This window comes from Aythya marila (genome assembly GCF_965140915.1).
Source record: "Aythya marila genome assembly, chromosome: 2".
Classification (NCBI taxonomy): Eukaryota; Metazoa; Chordata; class Aves; order Anseriformes; family Anatidae; genus Aythya; species Aythya marila.
The window spans coordinates 1,031,587-1,050,085 of NC_139043.1; the positions used below are offsets into that span (position 1 = coordinate 1,031,587).

General features: G+C 48.5%; 1 protein-coding gene across 9 annotated transcripts in view; it reads left to right on the plus strand.

The window, feature by feature from the left end:
- MAP4 (microtubule associated protein 4) overlaps nt 1-18,499 on the plus strand; it is a 142,467-nt gene that overhangs the window by 46,028 nt on the left and 77,940 nt on the right. For all 9 annotated transcript variants that reach the window (XM_082752373.1, XM_082752374.1, XM_082752377.1 and 6 more), the window contains exon 4: nt 7,887-7,952. In XM_082752373.1, the coding sequence (XP_082608499.1) occupies nt 7,887-7,952 (66 nt within the window). The remainder of the gene's footprint in view (nt 1-7,886; nt 7,953-18,499) is intronic.

Genomic DNA, 18,499 nt, shown 5'->3' on the forward strand with positions numbered 1-18,499 from the left:
CCCTGCGTGGCATCGCAGAACAATTTTGCTTATTGTGTTACTGCTAGGCCCACTGAAGCAGGACTTCGATGTGTTGCTGGTTTTAGTCCGAACAGTTTATTTTAAGAGCAAGGAACTGAGATCAAATTTGTCTCTTCTTCTGCTCTGCCTTCTGTTCGGCTCTTCAGCCTGCAAAAGAAGCGATCGCTCCTACTCAGCAGAAGATGCTCTTACTTAGATGAATGCTTTGTGGGCTGCCTGGGGCTTCTCGGGGAAAGCACTGCCCGAAGTGTGTGAGTGCTGCACCGTAGCTACGTTTACAGTCCTGTCCATCTCAAAAATGAGAATAGGGCAAGGTTTGGTAACTGCTACTCCAGATAACAGCAGGTCCAAGACATAAAGATGGAAATAAAGGCATGTTTTGCCTTCTTTATGAAGGCATAAAGCTCTTGTTGCTGCTGTGGTCTGCAGGTTGGCATCTTCACGAGGCCCCTGCTGCTGGGAGCTTCAGCCTCGAGTGCTTAACAGCTACAGCTGCTTCTGCCCACTGATCTGAGGGGCTGCTCGTTTTGATTCCTTGCTGCCATGTACGTGCTGCTTCTGTATATACAGTGAAATGTGGTGGTGTATCTGCTGGTTCTCAACACTTACTGGCCCAGTTGCTATTTCCTGGTGTTAGTAACCTTGTCAGAAACTACTTAGGAAAAGGAGAGGTTTTAACAGATACTTCCCTGGCTGGATAAAAAGAACAGTGAGATGTAAGGGGTCCTCCACTGTTTATTTCTCAGCAATTTTTCTCCCTTCCCCTGAAATTAGTCACCTTTGATGTGTAGTGCTTTGACTTCCATTTATTTTTCCCTTGATCTCTGCCATGTTAAAAAAAAAAAAAAAAAAAAAAGAAAAAAAAAAAAAAAAAGAAAAAAAGATTGCTCCTAAAGAGGTAACCTGGTGATTTCTTTCAGAAGAAATTTTTTTTTGCCTTAATCTTCCTGCTCACTAATGCTGCTGAAGGTGGGATGTACAGAGAACTGTAATGATCACCCGTCAGAATAAATAAGACCTCCAGGAGTATGGAGTGGGGATTTACACAAAGGGAATTTCTGTTCTGTTTTAAGGCACTTATTTGCATTGTTTAGAAGTGAGTCAGGTGCCCCCTGGTACAGAAAAATATAATTTAGTATTTTCCTGTGCTAGCATAGTTCATTAAAGGGTAACAAACAATTAGGAAGGAAGGAAGTGGGCAGAGATTGTAAAACTTGGAGCTTTGGTCTATTCAGATGCGTGTTATCCTACTCAATTATAGGAACTCTAATGACAGCTATTTTGTAGCTCAGCGTCGCAGAAACATGAAGACTTGTTAACATTTTTGCATGGGGTTTAAGGATATTTTAAAACAATTCCTTATTCTTTAAGTTGCAGGTTCTAGGCTATCTCAGCACCAGAATTTTCCAGTTGCTGTTAAAATCATTGTATTACCAGCTTCAGGTATATGTTCCTTAGGTGCCCCCGGATTTTAGGTCCCCCCCAGATGTGCATCCCTTGACCAGTACCGTCGGGACTCGGTGTTTCAAATAATTTCAGACTCCAGGAGCAGGTGTAACGAGGCCTTTTGGGCTTGCTCAGTAATTAAAACTTGCTGAGCTGCCCTGGGAGCAGACTGCCAGGTCCTGGGCAGAACGGAGGCAAAGATTTGAGAGCAGGACTTGTTTCTCCTTGCTTGGCAGGAGGGGGGGGGCTGCAGTTCCTGCATCTGTGTTCCCGGTCTGGAGATCGGTTTCTCCCTTTTTTGGGATAGCTGGAGAACAATTCTGAGCATTATCTAAATCTGTGGCAAGATCAAAACAAGACCGTAACTAACAGAACCGGAGAGCTTGCTTGCTTGGAGGGGATGAGATAAGGTTGTTTAGTGCAGGTGAGTCTTAGCATCTGATCCTGTTACGTCTCAATTTGTCTCATCTGGTTTTCCCCAAAGCGCTCAGGATCCCTGTTTCTTCGGAGAGATTTCTGCCACGTTTATAAATGCTTTTTAGAAAAAAAATCACAAAGCTCCATGTCCTGGTTCTTACTGGGGCTGTAAAACAGGCGAGCCCCAGGTGTGGGGTGAGGCTTTGCAGAGGGGAAGCCGCCCTCTGCTGCGGCTCCTGGGGGCATTGGGCACGAGGCTTCTGCCTCCGGGCTGCACAGCGCCCTGCTCTCCTCGGGGAGAGGAGCAGCGGTCGTGGATCGGGCTCTGCAGCCCCTGCCTGTTGGTTTATTTCTGCTGAAAGGCACAAATGTGGTCCGACAGCACGGCCTCGGTACTGACGTTGCCTCTCCCCAGTCAGAAGAGGTTTCATCACGCGTCCTGGCGGGCTCCAGCTCTTCCATCGCTGCTTCAGGATTTTTTTTCACTCTTTTCTGAACTCAGGAGCAAGATCAGGCAATTCTAATGGTCAGATAGGCCCCAGCTTAGACCAGTAAACTCCAAGTGCAGAGAGGTAAAGAGGAAGAAAAGGTGATGAGCAGTTGTCAGCTAAATGTGTCCTAGGTGAAGCTTTAACAATAATTAATTTCTCAAGTATCGTTGAAAAGGGTTTTATTCCTTCTGGCACCTGGCTGGGCATCATAACTTGGTGAATTCTGGGGTAATCCTCTTAGGACATTGTGGTCTTTACGTAATGCTGAAGGATTGCTATGGGTGCATGCGGGGCTTTGTGCTGTTTGCAGCTAGCTTCCCTCACCAGTTCCAAGTCCCAGGTTTTGCCCCCAGGAATTCAGGGGATGCTGTGGAGCTTCCCACCGAAGTCCCGGAGCAGTTTCCAGATGGACATGAAGGCGGATCTCCGTTGGGTTTACCTAAAGTGAGGGATTTGCATCTTTGGGTGGGAGTGAGTGCCAGCTGAGAGGCAAAAGCAACGCTGTAAGAGCTTTCATAGGGCAGCAGCGCTCCTGTGGGATGTATTTCGGGTGAGGACCCACACCGTGTTTCTGCACGGCTGCATCGTGTAGCTGGGGACGAAGCTGGGTCCGCACCGTAGCTGCTCATGGCCTCGAGCACATCGATGCAGACATGCACGGCCTGTGCTCACCCAGCTCCCTAATTCGGAGGTGATTTTTAGAGGAAAGCAAATCCTGGGCAGGGTGCGAGTGCTGGAGGAAGGCCTCTGGATCAGCCACGGGCGGTCAACGCTGGGGTTTCTCGCCACGAGATGGCTCTGCTGGCGCTGCGCGGTGCTGCCGGCCTGACCCCGCTGAGCAGCAGGGCTGAGCTGAGCCGAGCTGAGCCGAGCAGAGCTGAGCATCCTCGTGGTGCAGGAACAAATCACATTCCCAGAGCCTGGAAGCTGGAGCCAAACCGCAGCGCTCCCCTCCTGTCGTTTCCCTTTCCGCAGCAGGAGTGAGCTCCTCTCGCAGGGGACTGCAGGCCTTGCTTTTGCAAGCGTGAATCTTTGTACAACAGCAAGCACTGAGCGTGGGCTGAGCTCTTTAACCTGCCCGTGCCCCCTTGCAGAGGGTTTCTGTCGGGTACTTTGTACCCAAAGTGTGCAGGCAGTCCCGAAAAGCCAGGCGCTGCCCCTCTGCATGCTCCTGAGCAGTCCTACAAAGCCGCCCGCACCCTGGGTTGGCTCCCTCGAGGAGCAGGGAGCCTTGGGCATCATCTTGCTAAGCTGAAGTGTTCTTGACATGTTTTCAATGCTCTCTGAAATAAAGTGCTGGAATTGATCTGGCTGGGTTAGCTGACAGAGCAGGATGATTGGATTTTTTTTAGGGCAGTCGTTTTGCACAGACTGTAGGATCTCCGGGGTGATCGAGTTCACCTAGCCAGCCCCGCTTGCCACCTGGGATCAAACATCATCTCAGGCAGCTGGTGGTCCTCCAGCTGGTGAGACTTTCCAGCTTCCTACTGCAGGAGGAGAGGAGAGGGGAGGAGAAGGGGCAGGACAGAGCAGGATTTGTGTTCCTGCCCTGCTGCCTGTGGATGCCTGACCCGCCGGCACAGCCCTGCGTCTGCCAACGCGCCCAGCAGCCCGAGTGTGCTTCTCAACGCCCTGGCGTCCCAAAAACACAGAACCCAGCGAGCCCTGGTTGCCTTTAAAGTCAAATTGTCTTTAATTCTGATGGTTAGAAGGGGAAGCTTGGAAATGTGATCCGAGTGCTTACATCCTACGGGAATGCCGTCAGGCAAGCTGAGCCGTGAGCCGCCTTCCGACTGCGGGAGATGAGCTTGACGCCTGCTCTGAAGCTGTTTGGAGGCAGAATATTTAAATGTCTGAACCGAAACAGCCTAAGCTACTTATTTCAGAGTTTCCAGCTAGTTTTGACTGCCTGCTGCACGGTTTTATCAGCAGGTTTGTTCCCACCCATGTCTTTTATCCGAGCTCTCTGACAATCTGCGTCCAACCACGTCTGCACACCCAAAGGAGCAGCAAGCTGCTGAACCGTGGAGCCGAAGGGGCCGTGTCTGCAGCCTGGCCCCTGTCTCTGGTGTCCTTTGGGCCTCCAAAATCCCCTGGGTGCTCCAGCACGGCTGGTGGGAACGCGTGGAGCTGTGGTTACGCTGCCGTGCGCGCCGTGCCCAGCCACCCCCGGGGATTAGGGGTTGTATCGGCGCTGCCCGCTCGCTTCAGATTATGGGGTTTAGCAAATGCTGCCTGAAATTTGTTTATATAAAAACAATCCTTTGATCCACCGGCCAGATGCAAATACCATCTTGTGATTCTGATGAGGATTATGTAGTTACAACATCTTGACAGGGTTTTTGGTTTTAAGCAATTTAGAATATGGAGGGGAGGAGCCCCGGCCCGTGGGCTGCCCGGGTGCTCTCACACTTGCGCTCGGTTACCTAAAGTGAATCTGATTGCTCCAGAGGAGCTGACCTTCAGAGGCATAAAAATCAAAACCTTCCACTGCTGGGAGTTGTTTTCATGGCAGCGCGTGTTTGATTTGACCTGATTTTCGGGAAGCTCGTCTCCCAAGGAAGCCAAACGTTAAAGGAAAGCACTTCACCTGCTCATCGTCCTGCCAAGGCAGCGCGGAGGCACGTTGCACACGTGTGCTGGGCTCACCTTCAGGAGAGGGCCTCTCCAAACCAAAACACTCAGCTGGCCACATTAAAATGAGACTTTAAGCTCAACTTTAGGTTCCCAAAGGAGCAGAAGAATTGAACGCTGTGTTTTGAGTAGCATTTGGGTGGCTTTTTGCTTTCATTTTACGCTTGCAGAGCCCTTGGTAGGGGAGGGTGCGTTGTCCTGGCTTTGGTAACAGACAGCTGGCTTGGATCTCTTGCTACCTAGGAGATCAGTCAAAATGAAAGCTTTCTTCAGATGAAGTGTTTGTTGTCTGAATAGCTGAAGTGCATCGACCTGCCACGAGCACTGCTGGGTGGAGGCTGTCCTCAGCTGCACACAAGCTGGTCACCCATGCTACCAGCCCAGGCTACAAACGACCACTTTTACAACCTGAAGCTGGTATTAAAAGTGTGCAGACAGATGGAATTTGCAGTATCCAGTCATGTTTGCAATCATCCAGAGTCCTGGTTTTAAGGCACCAGGAGCAGAGACCTCCCAGTGGCTGGTCGGCTGAGCGAGGCGTCACGTTCACGTCGGGATGGCACCGAGCAGTGTGATGGTGCCCAGCCTAAACCAGAACTTGTGCTCACGTTTCCACTTGCAGGTTAAGCTCCTGAAGTGTCCGTGGGTGGCAGAAACGGGGCTGCTGCTCGTTTCCCCACTACAAAAAGCCTCTTAGGACGCTTACCATGACTCGAGCCTACAAAGCCGTGGTTGTAACAGCACTGCCAGCACCTTCATTAAACCAGTGTTACAGCACCCACATGAGCGGGGCTCGAGGAAGCTCACAGCTCCTGCACTTGGGCTGAGCACTGGCTTCTGTGTAATGCCTTGGAGATCCCCTGTAAGACCCTGCTGTTCCCCAGGACACCCGGCCTTCCACTTGGTGCAGGCGAAGCCGATGTGCGAGCCGCCCCATGCCCCCGCTCTCTCCTTGCGTGATGCGATGAGCACACCCAGGGACTGGCAGCAGGTTTCCCAGTTACTGGCTCAGCCTGCTCTGCTGTTACAGTAAGTACCAGACCTTGTGAAGACTGACAGCAGGAGGAGCTGGTGTGTTTAACTGCTAAGAAACAGGTCCAGGGATTCCTGTCGTATTTTCAGCTACTTGAAAAGGATGTAGGTGTATGTTTTTCTATAAGCTGTCTGGCAAGTTCATGTTGGATTTCTGTAAAACACCAGCATGAGCCGCTGAACTAACTGGAAAGACTTCCCTTTTGCTTCCCCTCGAGTTGGATGAAGCCCTGAAGTGCTGTGCCTGACGTCCACCAGTAACGTAGCTTTGTTTTAAAATGGCTTGGGCTCAGGGAAGGGACGGCAGCATCTCCAGCTGCCTTTTGGGGAGTGATTTGATTTGAATGGCTTTTAGGTTTCTGTAGCCATTACGGTGAGCAGAGCAAACGTCCTGAGGAGCTGGACTGCTTGTGCCACTCGTTAAGCTTAATTAACACTCTACGGTGTCGTTTGTGGAGTGATCCCTCCCACTTTTCCAGTTCTGAAACAGCCTAAATTCACAGAGATTAAGATAAGCTTATTGAAGAAATTAGAGAACATCTTAAGATTTGGTGCTTCTTGCAAGAACGATGCCTTTAATTCATGTAAACGGCCTTGTGATGTTCACCTGTCCTGGGGGTGCAGAGACCCCGTGCTGCTGGCAGCCCGCTCTAGGACTAATGCTGGCCTAATCCAGCTGCTTCTGTAAGGACCACAGTCTGAGCTCACTCGCTAAAAATAGAACAAATCCTCAAGCAGTTTTGCCAAATTGGTCGGAGTGATTGACTCCCAGCAGCCCAGCGTAAAGGTTAGGGGAGAAGATAGAATGTCACCAGTGTATTTCGATGAATAGGAAAAGTTTGCTTACCAGAACAAGAAGTGTGCTTCTTAAAAACATCGTGTTACTGTATGTTAATTAAATCCTGCCCAGTGAGCAGATGGCAAAGTCCAGGCTAGAGCCCAGTCCTTTGATTCTGAGGTGCCTCAGCTCTCACCAGGTCTCGTGTTGCTGCCACGCCGTCCAAGCTCAGTGCGTGAATCCCACTGCCTCTTGAGTTTTTTTTCTGTGTTGGAACAAGATTTGGAACTGAGAATATCCTTGAATGTATTCAGTCCAGTAAAAAGTAAATCTCCCAGTGGTTGCTGTCTTACAAGCTTTTGTATTTGGTTGTCTTCCACCCCAACCTACCCCTTTCTAAGTCTCTCCCTGATGTTTGCTTTAGCGATGTGCTGTCAGAGCTGAGATGGAGACCTTCAGTCCCCACCAAAAGGTGCTAGAGGGTGAGGCTGATGGGTTTTTCTTGCTGTTTTTGAAGATGGGAGTGATGTTTGCTTTCTTCCAGCCTTCAGGAAACTCTTCCAGTCACCATGAACCTCTCAAAGATACCCAGGAGTGGCCTCACAGTGATGTTGCCCAGCTCCCTCAGCACTCGTGGGTGCAGCCCATCAGGCCTCAGGACTTGTAGAGGGCACTTGAGTGACCAGAGGCACCGCTCAGCTCTGTATGCTCCATTTGGAGTAAAGTTGCTTCAGGAAGTCAGACATAAGCATTGTTAGAGTAAATCTTGTGCGGAAGATTACAAGCTTTTGACTGAAAGCAGCCTTTTCTTTGCAATGAGTATTTCTATGCAGCGTAGCAAGAAGGACCCCTATCTTCAGAATAGGATTAAAAATCCCAGAACACCCCTTAAAGGAAATCTCTTCTTTTGGGGTTTGAGGTGCGCAGGCTCAGCGCCACGTGGGTGCCTTCATTTCAGAAATGAATCTGGGGAAAAATCCTTTGAGTTTGATAACAGCAGTGCTGCCTTGTTTTTTGGATTACAATCCATTTCATCCAGCACCAACGTTGCCTATCGTTTGTTGCAGATACTTCGGCTTCTGGGCCAACGGTTCTAGAAAATGGTGACCATGGAATAGAAGATCACCGCCCAGGTAAGTGCTTGATGTCTGAGTGAATCACATCGTTGTCTGTATCTGTCCTTGGAACAGCTGTAACCTCGTTTTGACCAAATGCAGTCGTCTTTAACTAGTATTTCTCCACAGAGGGCTTTTTAAATCACCTATTTTGTTTCAAATTCTTCATAAATCTCCCATTTTCTTTTGGGTTTGAAATTGCTTATATGCATAAAGCACTCCGAAGGCACTGTGGGCGTTATCCATGGCCAATGTTGGGAAGGTAACACCTAGGGCACGGATACCTTAATGGCTTTCCAGGGAATCCGTAACATTCATACCTGAGCTCTACCCTGACCCTTGTGACTTCTGCTCCCAGTGAGGCTGACGGTGAGGTTTCTTCTGAGTACGTCATCCCTTGATGCATTTTTTTCATAGCTGCCCGTGAAATTACGCTGCTCTGATCATTCTGCAGCTTCTCTTGTGCTTTTCCAGCTCCTTCCACTCTAAACAACTGCCCTTCTGTAAGTTGCTCACAATAATTGCTGGAGCAATGTGCTGCCAAAGCCGAAACTGAGGTATTTGGATCAGCACGAGGCCACCTCATTCTGCAAGAAACTGGTTATGAGTTAAGTGGACCAATATTTCAGACTTGCAAGGAATCTGGAAAGTAACTGATCTTGCGATCAGCATAGCATATGCTGGAGTTAGTTGTCTTTAACAGTTAGATTTAGTGACAAATGCCATTTCCCTCCTATGAGACGTTCTCGCTGTGACTCAGCTTTCCCATCAAATTCCAGCCGAACTCTTCAGTGTGAGCAGTGCTGAACTCCGAGTCTGTGTGTATGAGCCACTGGAAACGTGGTTATTTCTTGATGGGGAGGGTGTGGGCTTTGACAGGCCGTAGATAGAGCTGACTGTCATCCTGGCATCGGCAGGAGCTGTTCTCTTGGTGTCCCTTTCAATGATCTCCAGCTCAGCTTTAGCAGGCCAGGTCAGCGCCAAGGCGTGCGATGTTCCCAGCACCCGCAGCCTTGCTAGTCCGTAGGTGCAGCCCCGAGACAGAAATAATCCAGATCATGGTGAATTTAACAGGAGTGGGAGAAACAAGGATGAATGAAAAATGCCCTTTTTTCAATTCTCGTTAATGTGTTCTTATCGAGGATGGGAAGTTAAAATGCGATCTGTGTGCTTAATTTGCCATTGTAAATCTGGTCAAAAGAAAGAGGTGCATCTTTTGTAATTTAGTGTAGAACTGAAATTAAGGACACTTCTGAACCTCCCTAAGGATACTTCCTATCTATTTGGTACATAATAAAATCAGATTTACGACACGTCAGGTAGGACTACTTAAATGCATTGGTATTTTTTTACTGAACTTCTGAATTTGTGTTTTAAAATGGCTGGTACTTTTTAATGCTAGCTTTCTGGAGGTTTAACTCTTCATGTGCGAGATGCTAACAATTTTGATCAAAGATTCTTTTATGTGTCTGCAGCCTTTTAATTTATTCATATGTTCCATCTTTGTGGGGTGGGGTTTCATTTTTTTTCACGTTGAAGACTGTCTGAAAGTGACATCAAAGTGGTAGAAACAGCGTGTCAGAAGGGAAACAGTCACAGGCATCAAGTTAATGAGGTTTTTCGGAATAACAGAAAATCTACACAATTACTTCATGGTTTCTTTCCCCCTACCCTCTTCCATATGGAATAATTAAAAAATCAGTGCTTATACATTTGAGAGAAAGTGATAAATGCTAATTTTAAAGCAGATAATAGAGATTTTTTTCAGAGAGTTGAAGAGTTGACGCTCTGCAGAAATAGAGGGAAGTTGTTCCAGGGCAGGGGACAGACGTCGGTAGGGCCTGCTTCTGCGTTGGGGAGGTGGTGCTGCCTACATCCTTTTGTCCCTGGCCGTAAGCCACCTTCAGTTTTTTGGCTGGCTTGCTTGTTTTCAACTGGATCTCCTTCCTGATTTGTCTTTTTGATGCTGAAGTGATTCTCATGGATTGTGCAGAGGTAGGAAAGGAGTAGCAGAGAGAGGGGTAAGGACAGTGCTCCCAGAACCCAGCTTTCTGCTGGAAAAAGATGTGGTAAAAGCTACAGAGAGCTTTTAACAGCAGAGCTGTGTTTGGGTTGGATTCTGAAACGCCTTAGGTAAAGGGGAAAGCTGTAGTCAGGCTCTTTGAAAATCCAAATATCTGCTTACCACTCCGGGCTAGGTCTCCCAGGAAGCATCGCTACACTTTTTTTCACCTATCAAATAAAACAAGGTGTTGACTTGTTAATGTTTTATTGCATGCAACATAATCTACAGACATCTGGTGTATGTGCATGCAGAGGCTAGAATTGGGGCTGCAATCTTAGTGCTGCCTTGGCAGCCCTCTCTGCCTCCTGACCGGCTGCCCCACGCAAAGTCCTGCTAATGTAGAAGGTGGCGTAAATCCAGAACGACTGTAACACGGGGGCAAAACCCAGGTTAACCTCAGAATTATTACAGCATGAGGTATTCACACGGCAGCTGGAGGGATGCGTGGAGCTCGCTGTTGCAGAATATAAAGCAGAGGTAGGGAAGCTGCCTTCACGTTGCCTGTGCGTGAGGGCCCCGAGCAGCCTTCGTGTCGTGCTGCAGAGCTGGAGCCCGGCTCCTGGCAGGGCTGAGCCCGGTGGGGCACTGGTTTCTTTGGGTTGGGGGGGTGGCTTCTTTGTTTTGCTTTGCTGAGAATTGCAGAGCTGCAGATCAGGAGCTCGGGCTCGGGCCCTCAGCCTGCCCACAAAGCCTCTATCGGGTTTTTCTTCCTTATAAGGACAAATAGGAGAGCAGGACTTTGGGGCCAGGCCCGGGGCGGCTGTGGGGAATCACTGGTGGGCACTGGTGGGCACTGGTTTGGGGAGCAGCTGGTGGTCGCCTGCAGCACGCAGGTAGCGGGGTCGGGATGGCTGTTAACCTTCACCATGCAAAACAAAACCTACAAAGTGCCTGGTCAAGCTACAGCAGGTTGAAAGCAAAACACACAGAAGTAACTTTTGAACAGTGCAATGTTTGCAACTCCTTACTGCAGGATATTTGCCCAGAGTTCCAAGGAATTTTATATATTTTTTTAAAAAGACAAATTAATCAAAGAAATCCATCAAGGACAATCAAACGGAGTAACGTGATAGCTCTCATTCTCGTTGGAAGATAAGTTACCTGGGGAAGTATCGCTCTCGGGTCCATACTTCCCCTAGATGGACTTTCTCTCCAAGCCAGCCTGCTCGTCTTTCCTCTGAGATCAGGTCACAAAAATAGTTTGTAACCGTTTTCAGTGCAAATTGTGCTCACAAGCAGCATCCTGAGCTGCTGCTCTCTTGCTAGCAATTTGTCACTAATCTCGATTTATCACAGCTAATTTCTGCATGTGGCACAGCGTCATGCCGTAGCATGGCTGGTGATGTATTTTCGGACACTTGTAAGAGCAAAATATCACGTGTCTCTAATCTGGCTTTTGGCAAATCTCCTGGCTGCACTAGATGAAATATTGCTTGTTGTGCAGTGTGCTACCTGAATGTTCATGTTTACTAATGACTTGCGCTTTTTTGCCCCTTTCCCCATCCCTTTTCCCTCTCCTACTTCTTTTCCTCTCTTCTATTTTCTCCTCCTAGAAGCCTAGACTGTCTCCTAACACTGGGGCTGCCACTGTTACAAGACCAATGTACTTTTCTACCTGCCATTACACTTCTAAAATCTTCAGCATTTTACAGAGCTCTTGCTTTACATCCTTGGACTTTACGTGTAGAAGAAACCAAAGGGTAGCTGTGCTGTCGGCCGATCAGCCCTTCTCCTCCTCCCTCTGCTCTGCAGTGCTTGTTGAAACCTTCCTTTCTTTGTGTAAGCACAAACGTGCATGATGGTTTTAAACTGCACTATGTCAGCACTCCCACTGTATCCAAATCACAACTACGGCTCCATTTTCAGTTCAACCACCTTTAAATTTAATTTAAATCCTTTTTTTTTTTCATGGATGCTTAATGACAGAAGGTTTGGTGTTAAAGTTGTGCTTTCATGCGGATGGGTGCACCATGACTGCAGCTCCTCTCCCTTCTCCCCCTGCTCACCACAGCCTAGAATAACGCTACTTGCCTTTACCCCTGCTGCTTTGAAACCTTCTCATGTGAGGTTTTTATCTTTAACAACGCTGACATTGTCGAAATGAGTGTTTCCACTTCATAACATTAATTATGAAGACTTGAAAAATAGATTAGGAATAACCTTGCTTACTGAGGTACAGGAGGTTCCTCTTTGGTTTGTGGGGGTTGGGTTGAAGGATTGCCATCAACTGGGATAAAAAAGTATAAAAGAGAATGACCAGCCTCAGCTTCTTGCCTCTGTAGGCTTGCTTTGTTATTGTACTGCCTCTCACAACCCTTGGAGGTAAGCCTGTGCTGTTAGCTCCATTTTGGTATGACAGCGTACTTGGATGAATACCTGCCATGGAAAAAGTCTGTCAAAAAATCTGCCCCTTCCAACTCTGAGAGAAACAAAAGACCCATGAACAGGTTGCCAAATCTAGCCTGAAATAGTTAAAGCAGTTTCCAGCAACACCAAAAGGAGCGTGTCCATTTGAACCTGAAGCAGAACTGCAGGAGGTCAGCCAGCCCCTTGCAATTCCAAAAGCTTAGTTACTACCACTAACAGATAAAGCTCGGGAGAAGGGAATAACTGAGAGAGTACTAGGACACTAGTATTTTAAATTCTAGTATTTTAAATGAGGCAAGCTCAGGCTTTTTGGTAGACCAGTGAATGTTTTCTTTGAGGACAGTAGAGTTGTGCAGCTGAAATTCTCAGGTACTGAAGGCAAGTCAAGTACAGGATTTATTTGAATCAAAATCCAGAGGCAGAACACGATTCTCCAAATTGCCAAAAGCTCTTATGCTGAGCGTTTGGCCTAAAAAAAAAGAATTTTTCTCTCTGTGAAGAGAGTGGCCTGCACATGAATATTCGCAGTGCCCTGCTAGCACCTGACCGCATTGTGGTGCTGGCCTGCTAATGATTCCCTGTGAGAGTATTGCACTGGGAATGAGTGCTGCAGTTACACCACCTCAAGGTTTTCTCTGAAACTCTCTCAGAGAGCAACCCAGCCAATCTTGATGACTTTTTGAGCCCTCACAGGCTCCCCCCAGGGCGATAGTGCCCAGAGTTGTGGCAGTGAGTGGCCCGTAATCACCCTGCTAGCGACGGGCGGCTGGGCCCAAGGCTTCTGTTCTCTGAGTCGGTGGGAACGTAACTGCTTTGCCCACCATCCCAAGCCTCCTTAGCAGCTGATAGCCTCGTGGTGCCAGTTTGCTGGGCTGAGACAGCAGTGCTGGGATGATACCCGTGTGCCTACAAGCCAGGCTCCTGTCCTGACAGCCACCACGTTGGTGACGTGAGGCCTGCAGCCGCTGGGCCCAGCCCGTGACTGAGGTACAAAAACGGCCGCTGCCTGTGGAGTAGGGCTGGAGAGGTGACTGGGATCCAAGCCACAGTGGCAAAAAGGGCCATGAGGGTGTCCCCTGCCTTTCTGGTGGCACTGGAGACGAGCCGTGTGGCAGCACGAGGCCGGCAGCCTCCACCTCTGGGGCCAGAGCCCCCCCGGTGCGATGCATTCGTGCCTGAAGCGAGGAGGGGTGCTTGGCCCTTTCCTCTGGGCATGAAGTGCTTTCCTCCTCCTGGTTTTGGTTCCCATAAAGACAGATGTATTTTAAAGACCTCCTATAACTGCCTTTTAGCATGGCTGACTCCGGAGCAAGGCAGCATTGCAGGCATTTTAACTTTGGTGCCACAAATCGAGCTTTCTCACCTTTTGCCTTAAGTGGGCTTAGCCACCGGTGCCCCAGAAACAGAAAGTAAATAATAAATCAGAGGAATTTTCAGACTGAGTAACAGCTTGCAGAGCCTTTTCCCCTGCAGTGCTTCACTGCAGCGGAGCACAGCGATGTTTTAAGGCCCTGCTTCGGGGGAGCTGCTGGCCAGCGGTGCCGGGAGGGCTCAGCACAGCGGGGTCGGGCTTGCGACCAGCCCTGAACCACCACAGCATCGCCTCGAGCAGTGCAAGGGCTGCTAATGAGAGCAGGGCACCCAGGGTTCAGTCGCTGTCAGCTGCTCACGCTAGCACGAGTCACTCATTCCATCGCCCTGCCACTTCCCCCCCATGTCTTTATCCTCCTTCCTTTAAATGTCATTAGGTTTAAACTGAGTATAACGTGCAGGCAGAGGAAGAGCTGGTGGGTTCTGTGTCTCTGTGACCACCTTCCTTACCACGAGCCCTGTGATGTGATGGGTGTTTTTTGGGGCAGAAGGGTGGTGGGACTGTGCTGGGGCTGCATGCTGCGAGGGGAGGTGGGGATGCTGGGGGGTCGGCGTGGCGTGTTGTGTCTCTGCTCACCCCCAGAAAATGTACACGCACCTCCCTGAAAACTTAGGGCAGAAAATTGATATGCTAGAGAGCGTCTTTATTTTTGTATCTTTTTTTTTCCAGAAAGCTGGGTAGCTACCAAATGTATTACTCTGTTTAAATTTCATGTTATTTTGTCCAGTTTTGGGAGGCAACGCAGTGTTTTCAGAACATACTATACCTCCTCTGTGCTAATAAGCCTGTCTGCTGTCACTGCTGATTTTTCTCAGATTCCGATGCCTTGTATGATGTGAAGCTGTGTATCGCTGTTGAATAAAACACCGTAATAAACACCTCAAACTAACCTCTCACGAGTGGTGCTGTGCTGAGAATCTTGTTGGGTTGTGCTGCTTGTTCCCAGTTAACACCTGCAGCTCGCTGCATGCCCTTGACTGACCACCCTGCCGGTATTTCTGGGAGAGGTGACGGCTTAACCTGGAATACCTTGCTGCTGGGATGGGTGCTCGTAAACACGTCCATCAAAGAATCGGTTCAGCTTGTGCATTAAAGCTGAAATGCTTTCAGTGGGACGCGTGATTTTGTTGTTTTAAAGGGGGTGCAGGAGGAGAAGGAAGCCAAGTCCCAGCTCACAGTGCTCCAGCAGTGCTGGATGCTCGCTTCTGTCAGATGGATGCCATGGGGCACATGCAGGGCACTTAAAATCTGCACGTATAAACTAGCAAATAAATAACATTTACTGCTCGGGGCTCTGCAGTGGATGCACGTCTGGTGGCTTAAGGTACCTGATTTTGCGAGGATTCACACAAAAATGACGTGGCTGTGGGAATGGTAATCTACGTTTAACAACCTTTCGGAGTATTCTGATGACTACATTGGGAGCATTTAACTGCCTCCCTAGCAGTCTTTGCTGCCTCATTAGTTTAACTAACCCCCCTCTCACTGATGACTAAGTTGCTTTTAGAGGAAGTTCTTATTAAAAATACACATAGATATTCCTTGCCTTTAGCATCTTGAAAACAGGACACTTAAAAATGCGCTTTTCTTATTAAAGCTCGTTCTCCTCTTTCACCTGCCTGCTTATTTCATGTGTGGTAGGAGGTTTTATTTATAAAGGCTCTTCAGGCTTCCCGGACTTCAGGGAGAGCTCTTCAGGCTTTTCAGAATGGGTCTGGATCCAGCCGTATTTGCTGAAGGAGTTATTTTGTGTTGCTTCAGTCTAAAGAAAGCATGAAGCTGAATAATTCACAAGGCTCGTTTAGTTCTTCAGGCTGGCATGACTAAGAGTTTTTGTGTGCGTCTGCTTGATCTTTTGGGGGTGCTTATTTTTAGGACTGAGGAGGAGGAGGGTGAAGGTGGGCGTCTACGGAGCCGGTCGGCAGCCTTGGGGGCACAGGCGGGGGCTGTTCCTGCTCTGTTCCGTGCTCTGGCTCCTGTCAATCCCGATCCTGTTGCCCTTGCTTCTGAGGGTAAGTGTGGGAAAGGAAAACTTCTGCTCTGCAGTGCAGGGCTCCAGAGGAGCTGCTGCCTGCTCACCTGAGGAGCCCTTGCAGCTTTCTTCACCTGGCAGAGGAGTTCAGAGCAGCGCTCGGTGTAATCTCGGCTCATGAGCAGGCTCTGGGTGCTCCCCATGCAGTGGCGGAGGACTTGGAGACCAGCTTGGATGTGCATCTCACCCATGCTGCTCTCCTGTGTTGTCTGCCGGCCCAATAGTTTAACGTACCTGACTGATACCAACTCAGAAGCTGTTTTGGGAGCTCTTTAAGCACACACAATGTTTGGTGGCAGCATAGCTTTAAAATATTACAGGCCTGCGGTAAAAAAAAAAAACACTTCATTTAAGAGCTCTGCATCCTTGAGCCTCTTGCTTATCCTCATCTTATGGAGTTGTCATCACGTTTTAGGTAAACCTGATGTCGATGGATCGTGACTACAGTGAAGGATGATGTCTCAGGCAATTGCTTGTGGTAGCAATTTTCAGTATCCTTCCTTCTGTTAAGATGTTGGGTAGTTTGGTGAATTTGAGGATACTGTTCAGTTCAGGATACCGTTTTCGTGTGCACCTTGAAAGAACCGCATGATTTTTTTATGAATTTTTTGATACCATGGGAATAGCTCCTTTGAAAACCCCTGACTTTGGAAGATGACGCAGGGAAAATGTATTCCTCCGTGTCGAGGAGGAGCCAGCTGCTACTCACACAACCTCTTTTTGCAGCTGAAAGTTCAGTGTGAGGAAGCTTAAATGTGGCAGTGCACCTCGGAGGTTTTTGGGGTTTAGCTGTCCGTTTCATGAAGATATGTCCACTCGTGACCACTGCCTTACTGCCACAGTGCAGGACAGTCCTCGGTGAGTAAGGTCCATGCCACATCTGGAACATTTTTGCCATAACCATCTGATCTTAATTTTTTCATCACCTGGATTTCATCATCTGAATGTTGCAAATCTTGCGTTTTTTCAGGGGCTTCCTACCAGAAATACTCGACTTAAAAAGCAAATCGCTTATTTCTATTTTAAAGTCAATCAACTTCAAACTAGCAATAGTTTGAGAGATTTACTTCCAGCTGTAAGATCAGCTCTCCTCGTACTTCTGTAAGGGATATCTGCACATCAGGTGGACGTGGGCATCTCTGTGGCAGTGAGCAGCCGTAGGTCAGCTTGTTCACCGTACCTGTGTTAGGTGTTGGTGGATCATCTTAATTACAGAATAATTTCTGAATCTGAGGGCTCAGAAGTGCAGCATGATGCACAGCTGTGTGGATACATAATCATGACAAACACCCGGCTGCTTCTGAGGCCACGTGAGGGTTTTCTTTTGCAGATTCTGGATGCACGATGTGCTTGTCGGTCTGCTGTGCTGACGTTTTCTCTGACCACCCAAGCAGAGGAGGCTCACCTGTATCACACTACACACACACACACAGGCTTTGAAATCCTTTGGAATGACACGTTTTGCATTCCCTTTCCTTCTGAAGCCTTAGGAAAGCCTAGAAGTTCAGGTCACCTGCATGAGCCTCGGCCTCTTCAATGCCCTGCTGAACCCGGGCGCGCCGTGTCCCCTCTACGGAGGGATGCGGTCAGCGCAGCTTCTCTTCTGGAAGTTTGATTTGTTCACCTGAACAAATGAAATCTGAAATTTTGTTCATCTGAACATAAGAAAACGAGGCAAGGCTTGCCTGCTGTGAAAGCAGTCCCTTTGTGCTGCTCTGATGGCTGATGCCAGGGCTGGCTGGCAGCATCTTCAGCAGGCTCCTTGCCTCCTAGAGACAAACCTGGGAAGCTTATTTGGATTTATGCAAAATAAATTACAAGTCCTTCTGAACTGCAGCATGGTGCCTGCTCTAACACCTGTGCCTGCGCTTCATGCAGTGATCTGGTAGCATGGTAGGTGGTCTCCTGTCGGTTTTCTCAAAATGCCAACACTTCTCCCTGTTCCAGGTGCAGCAAGAGAGATCTCACCAGTAACTTACCTGTTAGGTGCACGCCTGTGTATTAAATAGAAGTAACTTCTCATGCTCAGACTGCTTAAAATTAGTAACTAAGAATAATTAATTAATAATTAAGAAAGAGCAGAGCAAGCATGGGAATGTTTTACGGTGACAAAGTCCTTTATGTATACTGTTAAAAATATCTATTTTTTTTCTGAAACTTCTTGGATCTGTTTCAAACGTGGTTCAGAGTCCTGGCACTGTGGTTCAGCTTGCTATTTTGGTCATTTTAATGAACACCTGGGAAAAGGAAATAATTACAGGAAGCTGGTATTTGCTACGCCTGTCATATCTTGGTGCCACTTCTACCCTGAACACGGAGCAGAAGCACAGCTCCTCTTTTCTCTGTGCTTGCCACTGCTTTGTGGAGTCTCTGCATCAGTATCCTTATTTCTTCTCTAATTAGCCTGTCCCTAAGCTTTGTGACTTCCCCAAATGCAATAGGAAGGGAACAAATGCTGCTGGTAGTGGATGTGTGGAGCTGTGAAGTCGCCTCTGATCAGCAATGGGTGCAGATTAAGGAAGAAGCAGGGAGGGGCAGGGCTGTTACCTGCAGATAAAGCAGCACCCACGGTGCCTGAGCTCAGGTAGGTGCTGTCACCGCCCTCATAGTAAAGAATTTCTGCCTCGGATCTAACCCAAACCCACCCACTTTTACCTTAAAGCCGTCACCCTGTGTCCTATCCCTACAGCCCCTGCCCAAGAGTCCCTCCCAGCCCTCCTGCACCCCAT